Source organism: Erpetoichthys calabaricus, chromosome 4 (assembly GCF_900747795.2).
Source record: "Erpetoichthys calabaricus chromosome 4, fErpCal1.3, whole genome shotgun sequence".
NCBI lineage: Eukaryota > Metazoa > Chordata > Cladistia > Polypteriformes > Polypteridae > Erpetoichthys > Erpetoichthys calabaricus.
The window spans coordinates 59,530,386-59,543,926 of record NC_041397.2 but is presented as its reverse complement, the minus strand read 5'-3'; the positions used below and the strand labels follow the sequence as shown (position 1 = coordinate 59,543,926).

Genomic DNA, 13,541 nt, shown 5'->3' with positions numbered 1-13,541 from the left:
TAATATTGTATGTTAATATTAAAGGAAAACCACAATGATTGTTGATATACCTAAATTTAATTAAGACCAACTAATCGTTTTCTTCAGATTAAAAACACCACATAAATGGAGTCTTTCTTTAGTTTGTGAGTAGGTTTGAAAAGACAGCCACCAAGAAAATGCCTTACATGTTTTTTTTTTTTTCCTGTTGAGAACAATGTGTTTTGAAAACAAAGGCAGTGCCATTTCCTTTGTGCCTGACTGCCACAGTAAATAGACCCGCTGTACAATTACCAACTGTTTCGTGCAATTTTCAGATGTTCCAGAACAATGCAGTCTGTCTCAAATGTTAAACCCATATTGCAGACATGACATTACCTAAAATGAACGTCTCCAAAGTCTGTCACAATTGTACACTCATCAGTGAAGAAGTGTTTATTTTTAAATTATCTAATTATTTTCACTTAATTTAGTCATTAGTTAAAATAATTATCTTCAAGTAGAGGATTTGCTATTTAGTGCTTCTACTGTTTGACATTTAAACAACTTTCAGCAATTAGAATACTTCTAGTAAATATTAGCAATGTGTGAAGAGGAAAAAGTGCGTTTTATGATCTTTTAGTGTTAGAGCTCTGCTTGTATAAATTTACCTCCACAAATTGCTCTTCCTCTTCAAAAATTAAAAATATCTGAAAATATTGACTTACTTTGAAGGCCTAATACTTGTTCATAATAAATTGGTTCACTTTGTAAAATTTAATGGATTCTGCTTGGTGGAATCTGATAAATGTCATCTGGTATTATCCTGTGAAAAACTCAGTGTTGGTCCAAGAGCAGAGTAGACAACACAAAATAGTTTGTACTTGCCCATCATTGGATCATAATGTCTTTTTTTTTAAAATATATGTGGTCTTTTAACAGAATATGCTCATTTTGTAATGCCTTAATTATTTTTTAATAGACCGACAACCTTAAAGCGGGTAATTCTGTCAAAAATTAGACAGTGTTTCTGGTCCAGAATTTGATTTTACATGGTTTTAGGTCAGTACATTTGAAATAGGGTCATTAGGTATCCATTCCTCTTTAGAAACCGCTTAGTCCACCACTGTGTGTGATCATGCGGGTTCAGCTCCATGCTCCCATCTTCTGTTAGGGAGCCCTTGAACCCAACACCGTCGGTAATGTCACCGATGAGCTAGACAGTGAAGCAATAACATTAGAGCAAGGGGATGATGTAAAAAGTGCAAAGTGCTTTTATTTACAATAAATCAAAACAAGTGTTCAAATCAAGTGCAGTGCATTCAAAGTCTTCATTAAATAAATAATCCATAAAAGAAATGTGGAGGTTAAAAACAATGCGAAAAAAAAAAACAATACTTTAAAACCGAGGTTAAAATGTTGTGCAGGAAGCAGTCGTTTAAAAAACAAATGCCAAGCCAGGTGCTTCTTTTAAACTAGCGCCTCGCCTGCTTCTCCCGTTAGGGCCCTGCAGCAGGCGAGACGCTGTCTCTGCAGCTGACCTTCTTTTGCCTACTTCTGCTACTGTCAGTCGCCTTACCGATCCTTGGCTCCGGTCGGCTCCCCCGACAGTGACTTAGGATTCCCCAACAACCAAGGCTTCCACGCTGGGGACACCACATCCCAAGTCTGCCTTAAGCGGAGAGTCACTCATCTCCCGGTCACTTCCGCCCTTCAAATTAAACTCTACGGAGTGACCACCTCTACTACTTACCTGGGTGTCGGCCAAACACCCAGGCTGCCTGCTCAGCTGCCGCAAACCTGCTCACACCCGCTCACCCGCACCTGCTTGCTCACTCACTCACTCACTCACTCACTCACTCACTCACTCACTCACTCACTCACTCACTCACTCACTCACTCACTCACTCACTCACTCACTGTTTCCTCCTGCAACCTCCATCTTTCTCTTTCTTTTTTCCTCATTCTCTTTTCTCCTCCCTAACTGTCTCGGGCTTCTCTATATATAATGGACATGGCAGCTGTGACAATCAACAGTTCCTGGGATCAACTACGCTGCGGACCGTCCCTCATCTGTGCACTTAGGTGAGAAACGCCCGCAACACAAATCCTCCCGGAAACCGCATCAGCCACACTATCATGCCCCTCGCTACACTGCGAGCACAATTATTATTCATTTAAGACAAACTGGCCTTTGCTGGGAGAGCTGTGGACCCACAACACCACACTGTGTTATGGGGAGTCATTCCCAAAACACACTCAGTCTTTTGGATGTTGTTGAAGACCACATTTGTATTTGCTTTTAGGATTTTTTTTTTTATTTCATTCCTCTGACTGAGTGAAACCATTTTTTTTTCTGAATAGTCCATTGTATAGATCTACTCATTGAATAGGCCCAAAGAGTAATATAAAATGAAAATAAGCAAAGTTTTGTTAGTTCCAATTTTTTTAAATTCGTTTTTATTTTGTATATAATTTTAGTTTAATGCTATTATTATGAATTTCTCATCCCCGGAAAGGTCAAAACTGTTGGAGAGCCAATGGGGTCAGGCCTGATGGGAATTGGAACTGGTGTGGTACTGAGGCATCGCCCACTGCATGGATGCACCCAGGTCCTAATTTGAGGTAGCCCATCCAGGTTGGATCATCTTCCTCTGCTGTTTGAGGAACTATGTATACTCTGCATTTCAGTGGCTGGGACTGGCCAGATCTCTGTAGGTGGGTACACCTTTTATTGGTCTGGTTGCTCTAATGGCTGTCATCCTCATGGAATTAGCTATTGTTGTGATGGATCAGCTCCTTCCAGTGGTGTCAATGTTGCTTCTTTCAACAAGTGTATTAAGAAACTCTAAGACACTCTCTGGGTGTATGCTCTGACCGCAGTGAGTGATGTCTCAGTGAGGGAGACATTTATTTGCAACTTTGCTCCGTGGATGATGGCTGCCCGCAAGGTGACACTCCTTTGGTCATGGGTGACTTCAATGCGACCACTGGCACTGACAGTGAGGATTGTGTTGGTCTTTAAGGGTCTGGCGACCATGGTAAAAGTGGCTCCATGATCCTTGACTAGCAAAAGGTCAGGGGCTGTGGATCACTGGATCCTGGTTCTAGCAACCTGAGCAGCATCGTTGGACTTGGTATTCCAACACTGGTGCTGCCATGAAAGAGATTGACCACATCCTCGTGGGCAGATAATGGAGACTCCTACAGAACTTCAGGGTCTACAGCATGCCAAGTTTGTGAATTCTGACAACAGACTTTTTGTTGCTCCTCTGAAGATCTAGCTTAGGTCCAGTAGGCTTCCACCAACTAGGAGAACGAGGCTGGACCTGACCAGACCCCAAGATCAGGCTGTTTCTAATGAGTTTGCACACAGTTTTTGTGACTGCTGATCCCAATGTGATGTGAGAGAACTTCCATGACAAGACCCTGAAGGTTGCTGAGGGTTGTGTTGGTGTTGCCAGTGTTCCCAGAAGGAAGTATTTTCTAACGGGGCACCCTGAATATCCTTGAGTGGAGTCACAGCGCATTGTTTGATGGTAATTCCGGTCTGCACCAGGAACTGAGAGGGATGACTGCGAGGGCAGTTAGGCAGGCATTTTAGAGGAATCTGTGAGCAAGTGACACACCATCTATAGTCTAGTGAGCCATGTCCTGCTTACAGAGGAATCGAAGCATTACGCATATCCAAATCTGTTCTTGGAGAGTTGCAATGTGGGTATTGGAACAGGATGGACTGGATGTTGAGTAGGATCATGGGGTCCAGCGTTTGTGGGGCGTCTGTTGGTGAAGAAAGATTTACTGATCTTGGCTTTGCCAACGATGCTGTGATCTTGGTGGAGTCAATGGAAGCTCTGATCGGGGCTCTTGAGAGACTTAGCAAGGAGTGAGAGTCTCTGGGCTTGAGAGTGTCCCAGATAGAAAAACAAGATCCAGGCCTTTAATGTCCTCTTGGGTATAGCCATCGGCAGTGTTTGTCTGCGAAGAGAATGTAGACCTTGTCGAGTGGTTTACTTACCTCGGCAGAGACATTCATATCTCTGGTGACTCTAGACAGATGGTTGCCTAGCGGTTTCTGAGGCAGAGATGAGTGTGCAGCCAGCGCCCGAAGACATGCTCGGCACAGCAGCACAATCACCACCTGACCATTGCACGGAGGTCAGCTTTTGTAATACTGACTGAAACAGAATAAGCAAACTGCGGGCTGTGACTCGCATTTACACATTGACTGTGATATCTGACCACTTCCTTTTTTTTTTTTTCTTTTGTTTCGGCACTGTACGACTTTCTGAACTTGAACTTTCGAGTGTGTCCATCACACTTTTATTGTTTATACCACTTCTTAAGCCAACAAATGGTATGTTTTTCCTTGCCTCCACTTCACATTCGCTGAAATTGTTTTTTTTTTTTTCCATGTTCTTTTGCCATTGTCCTTTAACCAAACACTGAACGGAAGGTGATATTTATATTGATTTGCATATTAAAATATGCAAAATTCTGGTAGGAGTTGGGGTGGGGCAGCAGGCACATGTGTTACATTTCATGCTGACTGGGATTTATGGAGCAGAAGTGCATGGAAGTTGGCTTACGCATGGTTTTGTGCATCTGAATTTTTTTTGTGTATAGGCACATTTCCACTTTGGTCCATACAACCATGTTTTAGTGTGAATTCTACACATGGTGTTATGCATGAGGCCCCTGGTGTGTCCTGTTTTGCTATATGGTTGTGAGACTTGGACACTATCCATTGACCTGAGATGAAGACTGGGCTCCTTCAGTACTGTGTTTCATCGAAGAATCCTTGGGTACTGCTGGTTGGACTTTGTGTCAGATGAGCGGTTACTCACGGTGTCCCAAATGAGGCACATTACCTGCATTGTGAGGGAGTGTCAGTTACAGCACTACGGCCATGTAGTGCAAGTCCCCAAGGGTGATATGGCTAATAGGATCCTCATTGTTGAGGATCCAAGTGGCTAGACCAGGCCAAAAGGATGCTCATGTAACACCTGGCTGTGATAGATAGATGGTTATTTCCAGAGGGTGGGACTAGACCGCGTGTCTCCCTGGGGGGGTTGCCAACCGGGATCCCGAGCTGTTTTGCCATGTGGTGGGTACGGCAATGCGACATACCAGTGCATGCTCCCAGACCTGACCATATATTTGTGCAGATGCTTTACATTTTTTCACTCCATCAAGAGGAAAGAAATGCCTTGTTAATAGTAACAAATCTTTCGTTATTATTTCACAGGGTGTCCTGTGTTTTCCGACCAGGTATGCTCCTTAAGCCTTGTTTTGACTGGTAGTTGTGGTATATGGCTAATTATGTATTTAAATTAGCCATGAGGTGCTGCATGGGGATCAGTGTTGTATATCCAGTAGTAGTACTCATAATTTTCCTGTCATGGTAAGCTAATGAAGCTGTCATGGTAAGCTAATCAGGTGAAAATTACTGTAAGAATTTTTTTTTTTTTTTTAATGCACACAGGCTAGAAATCCAGCTTAAATACTGATCTGGTTGTGACATCACATATGCACGAAGCAAATTGGCAAACTATCTTGCAGCATGCATGTAAGAAGGTTTTGTGTATGACTGCTACAGCTCTTTGATGTCTTGGTAGTCTTGCAAAACATAATGTATTATTGGGGGGGAAATGTTTGTCTACGTCAGCCGCGAACAAGGTCACTGGTGAACACTATTTGTAACTTATCTCAGTTTTTATTTTGAGAGAATCATTTCAGTTTAACACAGGAATTGTGGAAATGTGCACATATGCCTCAGATGACACAGTGAACAGCTTTCTGCTCAAGCCAATGACGGAGAGTTATCTTTTGAATGATTTGTTGTAGCAGAGTCCATTAGTTCAAGAGGCAGACCATTTACAATCCTCTTTAATAAAAACCCTATGCGTGTCCAGTGTCCGTGTGTGTGTCTTCTGGTGAAGTGCGCATGCGCAGGGCATGGTGCGATGCTTCAAAGGCCGCCTGACATGTCACACGACAGAGAGGGCGGGACCTATAAAATATCGCGCGGCCAATCCAATCGAATTTCGGTAAATGAGGTAAGACTTAAAACATAAAACATGAAAAATCCAATCGGGTACTGAGACGCGGAGACCAGCTTCCTCATTGTTGTGTAAGTGTTCACTCTGAGGATGTCAGATTTTCTATTAAGAAGCTTGGCTCGGTAAAGTGTAAAGTGTCAGTTGTTGAAGGGGTTTTCCTAAATATACGAATTTTCATGATATTACAATACAATTACTTTTAAAAGTAGATTTATTTTCACGCACATTAAATCAGTTGCTGGGGAGAATCTGCTGATTGCCCACTGTTGTGACAGAAAATTAAACGCATATTACAGACAGCAAAGCCAGTATTACTGTCAGAGAAAATTACAGGCATTTTACAGAAAAAAATTAATGAGGTAAAAGGTCCCTTGCCATTTAATATAGACTGTTCCTACTAATGTTTATGGACTACTGTTCTAGCGCCCGTTATTGTAACGGGCTTACTGTCTAGTAAATAAATAAATTTGCTAACTATAAACATACACAGAGCATACCAAAATGAAATAAATTTAAAATGTTCTTAAAATTCAGCCTCCTTATAAAATGTTATTAAAGAAAATTGTGTCTTTAGATGGTGTGTTTTTTTTGGTCCCCCCGCACCAGTGTTATTAATATATTTGAATGTTAAGACAACTAATCAGACAAATATCAGACAAAGATGTGTAAGGGGAAAACAGGCATTTGAAGTCTAGAACCTACTAGTGTGTGAGAGGTGATTGCAAAATGTATGCATTGGATAAGGTGCCTGTCAGTTAGGTGTTTATGGTGGTTTCCATTTGTCATAGTAGTTGTGGTAGATCCAGATATAGTCACTACAAAAAGGACTTGCCTTTGTGTATTAAGCCTAAAGTGAATCCTGTCCAAATTCTCTAAATGTATAGCTTTTGAATACATCAGAGCTTTGAAAATTGCAACATCCCCACTTGAAACCTGATTTCGCTAATTGCCAAGGACTTGGCTTCAGAAAAATGGAGATGGCCATTGTGCTTAATCAAGTTGTTTTGATTCATTTGTATCGGTTCAGTGAAAGGATGCAGATCACTGACCAACTGATTCATGTATTTATTATGTTGCCTGTATTCTTATCTGGCAAATTAAACAAAGTGCTTTAGTATTTACATTTACTAATGAGCTGAATTAATAGCTGAATGTCTATTTTGTGCCAAATAATTACATTTTGGCTTCAGCTTCTCTATGTTTAATGCTTATGCGTGCACCACATAGTGTCCTTAATTCTTTGTCATTCTGGCCTGTGAGGGATATGAAATTGCAGCAGAGTTGTTTTTTTTGTTTTTTTTGTAATTTAATCTACAAGTAAATGTGAATCTGTTTTTTTCTCAGTAATGATAAGCTCAAAACTTTTTTTTTGAAGACTTTTGTGTTGGTTAATTGATTTATGCTTTTCTGATTAGTCAACACAGTATGATTTGCCCAGAGGGGACTGGGCGGTCTCGTGGCCTGGAACCCCTACAGATTTTATTTTTTACTCCAGCCTTCTGGAGTTTTTTTTTGTTTTTTCTGTCCACCCTGGCCATCGGACCTTACTCCTTTCTATGTTAACTAATGTTGTCTTATTTTAATCTCTTATGTTGTCTTTTATTTTTCTTTTCTTCATTATGTAAAGCACTTTGAGCTACTTTTTGTATGAAAATGTGCTATATAAATAAATGTTGTTGTTGTTGTTGTTGATACCTTGTGCTGGGCCAGTTAAGTATTAGTCACTTACAAGATGTAGCCTAGAATTGCATATTCAGAGCAGCCAGCCTAGATAAATCCATAGAACCAAAGTGCAGACTCCACAAGGAGAGTGACAAGGCCAGGAAACAAACATACTTTTAACTTCATCATGTGTCAACTGACTTTGGCAAACATGTTAATGGTAAGCATTTCAGACACCCCCAGGAACAATTTACCCCTTAGTTCTCATTAATGTCAATTTGCAAAAAATTTACAGGTTGGTGCAGTGAAAAAGAAAGAATGAACAGCATCTTCTGTATTTTGTGCATTCACTAATCCTCCCATGTAGTAAGGTACCCCCTTTAAGGTTTGGAGTACAAGATTATAACAGATTTCCTGTTATAATCTTTATGAAAATCATTTTATTACAATTTTTATTGTGTTTTAATTATTAAGTATGAGTTACAGACAGATGTAACCACACAGTCATCCATCCATCCATTTTCCAACCCGCTGAATCCGAACACAGGGTCACGGGGGTCTGCTGGAGCCAATCCCAGCCAACACAGGGCACAAGGCAGGGAACCAATCCTGGGCAGGGTGCCAACCCACCGCAGGACACACACAAACACACCCACACATCAAGCACACACTAGGGCCAATTTAGAATCGCCAATCCACCTAACCTGCATGTCTTTGAACTGTGGGAGGAAACCGGAGCGCCCGGAGGAAACCCACGCAGACACGGGGGGAACATGCAAACTCCACGCAGGGAGGACCCGGGAAGCGAACCCAGGTCCCCAGATCTCCCAACTGCGAGGCAGCAGCGCTACCCACTGCGCCACCGTGCCGCCCCCACACAGTCATGAAGAATCAAATTATATAAGTTCACTGTTATGAAGTGTCTGTTGCCAATTCCAGTTAATCGGAAAAAAAATCCTTATGGAACAATTGGAGTATTCATAGTACAGTAAAATGTTAGGACTGTGGATAAGAGAAAAGGATAGATTGATTGTTAATAAGTCAATTAATTACTGTAATTCCCGACTATTAGAAATTTCGGTAGATCTCCCACTTTATTTTTCCTACATCTTTCTGCATGTGGAGGACCTCGGCAATTAGGCTTACTGTATGTCAAGGTATGTCATTTTAAAAAAACAAAAATTATAATTTATAGAGAAACCAAAAGGCATATAGAAATAAAATAATTGTTTACATATCACCATAAAAGAGGAGACAAAAAACTGACATAGAAAAGGCTGTTTTTAGTACATTTGAGTTGTTTTTTTTTTTGTTTTTTTTGAGTATTGATTTTTACAAGGCTTTTTGTTTTTTATTTTAGAACTTTTGATTGCCTTCCTGTCTACTAATTATGTGTCTACTTTTATGTAAGCCTGTATTTATTTTTTTGATATTTATTCATTATTATTCTTAACTAATTTAATTTGTTTTCCTTTTCTTATAACTTTCCCCGTGGGCGTGTAAACACACTTTAAGCTACATCCTGTGTATAAAAATGTGCTATTGAAATAAATGTTGTTGGCATCTTAGTCAGCTCTCCCTTGCTGTGTTACACTGTGGGTAAGACAGAGCCTACAATATTCAATGTTAGACTGTCTTGTTTCCAATTTTCTGCAAAGCTTGTAAAAGCTAGAAGTGTCCCTGGTACAGCTATTCCTAAGCTTGTTACATCACAGGGACTTGATGTGTGTTCATTTCTGTAGTGTTGTCTACCTCACCTGGATTTGAGTGTTAAGCTTTTTTGCTGTTTCCTGTGAAGCTTCTTGGAGAAAAGCATGCGTTTTTGTGACATGAGTTTAGAACCTGAGATTCTCTTTAAGTAAGACACCTTCATCCATATTTAGTTCAGTCTTGACTTGAAAGAGTGGATCTTAGAGCTGGTGATCCCACATGTTGTTCAGGTTCAGGAGCTTCAATGAGAGTAGCTTTGAGTCTCCAAAGATAAAGGGTTATGTCTTAGTTTCAAAAGAGACTATTCATGTGTTTTTAAGTGGAGGTGTAGCTTAGGTGGTCAGAGACCTCTTCTAGGTACAGGTTAATGCATGTATGTGTGAGTCTCAGCTTAGGGTTACGATAAAGATAATAATCTTATTCTGGAAAATGTTAACTTTGATTAAAACATATAGTTTTCAGGTGAAGGTCAGAAAACAAGGCAATCAAATTTTGGATAATGGTAGAGCTGAATAAGAGCTCAAGCACTCAAATGTAGGTATGGGAGGGGAAAATGGCATTCTGCATCTTTGTCAAGTCTGTTCTTTTAGTAGAGAAAACATTGTGTGCTACTGAAAGCCCAGCAAATGCCCAAGCAAATACAAATGCTATAGAATTTAAAACAAATAAAATGCCTATTCTAATTTAGGATTGTTGCCCAGTTATGTTTGACCAGAGAACTACCTGCATCTTAACAAAGCCATTAATGGACACTTTCATTATGCCATCAGTTAGTGTTATATAATCTTTAGGAATTTCACCTTCAATTTAGGCATTTAGGATTTTATAAATTTCTAGTGCTGCATCCTTGTGATAAGAAGTCTGTGGAATAATTGAGTCCTGGAGTATGCAGGCTCTGAACAGGTGCCATTGTATGTGTATGTAGGCGCTGCTCCAGAGTTGATTGGAGTTCTTGGCTGTTCTTGGCACATTCAAATGCAAGCAGGTCAGTCAGGTGCCTCATTCACTCCTCAGAGATACAGGAGGTTGCCCCATTTGGGCAGTCTGAAACGAGCCTGCACAATATAAAGGGGGAGAACAAAGAGAATCAGGTCAAAATCAAATCAAGACAATAAAAAAAGAAAAAACATAGATGTGGAGGTCACAAGAAAGGAATAGATTAGAGAGGAGGACAGGAATGGGACAGAGCTGGTGAAATATGGGATGGGAAGCAGGTAGACTGGAAAGTGAGCCCTGTGAGTAAAACATGTGGCCAGATGCTTTAGTGGTGGGCAAAGGGGCTGCTCCTGCTGTGCATTTCTGGACCAGGACCAACCTAGTGCTTTGGGAGGCTCCCACAGAGGCCTGACAACTGCAGCTTAAAGGGAGCAAGGAGCAAAGCTCAGCATGGCACCCTGTAAATGCCAACAGGCTGGCAACAGGTGTCCCGTGCTGAGATAAAGGACTGTCTGCACCTGTTGGTGGATGTCTCCTTGTGCTGAGGAATCCACAAAGGGCAAGCTGAGGAGAAATCAGATTTTAGAGAGAAGCACTGAGGCTCATGGTTTTAACAGAATATGTTTGCTCTTGATTTGAACCTCGTTTGGACATTTTAACCTCCACTTTTTGGCACCTGATTTTATAGATTATGGATTTGCAACAATTCTACACTGACTGTGTGTGTCCTCATTTGCCCAGCTCATCTGTTTACAATAATGAATGGTTCCGGTTTCAAGAAGCTCCAGGAAGCAAGTAGGGAGAATGGAGCCAACCCAAACCATTATAGTCCTTCTACCTTTTACCAAATGCATAAGCCCTTGGCCACCACATCAGTACGTTCCAATGTAATGCACCCTAGGAACGAGTCTGCAAATCTTATGCCAAGCATTGTCCTTACTAGGTGATTCAAATAGTATGTTTCTGTTAAATGCTCCATTTAAAACAAAAAAAAAGCAAACAAGTGCAGTAAGCACACATGGTAGGGATTCCCAGCAGCTTTCTTAATGTGCCAGTCAGCAGGGCATTTAAGGGTTGATTAAAAAGGAACTAGAATTGATTTCCATAAATGACCACCTGTAAGCAAAATCAAATATGTAATGCAGCACTCTATATTCTGGCCAAGTCAATGGATAATGAAATCTCAAAGAGCTATCCCTTCACAAAAGACATTAGTATTATGGTAACAAAGAAGCCTTGCAATTGAAATCATCCTGCCGTAGTGAAGCTGATATTGCTTGGAATGACTCCATTTTAGGAAATAATGCTAAGACAAGCAATACAAATGATGATGGAGAAATTAGAACTCAAGGGATTGTGTAAAAGTGTGCGATATTTTTTGGATGTACAGTATATGTCTGAATTGTTTGCTCTGCCTTGCTATACTGCATTGCTTCATCAACTATTTTAGATTTAGTTTTATTAGGGTAATTGCAAATCTTTTAACATTTTGGAAATAAAATGTCATTCTGTAATGTTAATGCATACATTGTTGTATGCTTATCTTAATTCTTTTATAATGCTGTCATTTTGTGTTTTCTAATGCTTTAAAACCCTTCATGGCTAAACAGTACACTATCTTCACTAATTTAAGTATCATAGGAATTAAACTGTTTTTGTTGTGCTTCCAGATTCCAGTGTAACAGTCAAATTCAAAAGCAATTTAAACTTAAATATGCTGTAAGCTCACTTTGCTTTTAGTTTAAATTAATTATTTATCGTATTCATAGCTATTAGTTACATTTTATTATTACAATTTCTCATATGGTATATTATTTTAAAATAAATAGGATGAGTGATAACTTTTATTTTCTTACAGACCCACCATATACTAACAAATATTGATGCAAGTGATGGAAAAAATTCAAAAGTCAAGATGGGTAGGATATTTACTTTTTGTGTCTGTCACATATTTTATTATTAGGATGGCATGATGGTACAGGGACCAGCACTGCTTACTAACTAACATCTTTTGGTGTCCTATATTCGGTCCCTAGCTTGGATGTGGACTTCCTAGAATTTACACAGTATCTAGAATGGTTTCCTACAGGTACACTGTTCTTCTTCTTCTTCCCAAAGGTGTGCAGTTTAGTGTTATGAACCAGGATGCTTCCAAAATTGCCCGCTGGGGGTAGATTTACTGTTTAAAAGTCCTGGCAAAACACAAAATGGTCCTCAAAGAATTTTTATAAAATAAAAGATGCTCTGCAGCACAAGAAGGTCCTTGGAGCATAAAAATGAATTGTCCGAGAAGGCAAGGCAATGCAATACAAGGCAAACACGGTTCCAATACAGAATCGAAAACAAAGTCAAAACCAGAGCACATGTTCAAAAATCCAGTCATTGCAAAAGGTACTAAGCACAGCAAAACATAATGCTCCATTCTCTAGAGCATTTAAAATTTACTACCAGGAACTATAGGAAACCCTCCATATTTATAGCATTTATAGTTCCTGGTGGTGATTAGTAGGTCGTCCCATCTCTTACTTATCCATTCACAGAACAGAAGGAACCTAGCAGAGGCATTAGTAAGAAAACCGATAATAAACCAAAGTAACATAAAGATAAATGGCACAAAAAAGTCAAGAAACACAACATTGATTCCCCACCAGGGTAAAAATCTTGTCTAAAACATGACAGTGGGAAGATGTGACCTGTGATGCATTGGTGTCCCATCTCAGGGTGTTCCTTCCCTGTTCCAGCTGCTGCTAGAGTAAACTTTAGCACCCCATGATCTACTTATGGAAAGAAAATGGTTCAGAAAATAGATGGATGCATTTGAATACAATTATATACAGTATAATATGTCATTTAACACAACGTTTACAGTATTTTATTTAAAATATACATGTACTGTTGTTTAGGCACTCCACCCTCAAAACTGAATTGATCAATGCTGGGATTGTTTCAGGTGTTATGCATATACAGTAGGGTATACTGAAAAAATAGACTGTTGAGACCATTTGAATACCCTGCTGTATCAGATCATAAGAATAATTTGAGTGCAAGTGTTGATATGAGTGAATACTGATCTGTGGAAGGACATCAATACAAGAACAGAAACAAGTGGTTTAAAAATCAGAGGCAGCTAAATACATAACAGAATTTTATAACAGTATTACTTCACATGGAAAATAACCTGCATCTATTGAAGTAAGTATAGTTGAATGAAGC

At 39.8% G+C, this 13,541-nt stretch overlaps 1 protein-coding gene across 4 annotated transcripts in view; it reads left to right on the top strand.

The window, feature by feature from the left end:
• The window catches only part of LOC114650077 (anoctamin-7-like), an 84,769-nt gene that overhangs the window by 23,451 nt on the left and 47,777 nt on the right, over nucleotides 1-13,541 (top strand). For all 4 annotated transcript variants that reach the window (XM_028799517.2, XM_051926051.1, XM_051926053.1 and 1 more), the window contains exon 3: nucleotides 12,187-12,247. In XM_028799517.2, the coding sequence (XP_028655350.2) occupies nucleotides 12,187-12,247 (61 nt within the window). The remainder of the gene's footprint in view (nucleotides 1-12,186; nucleotides 12,248-13,541) is intronic.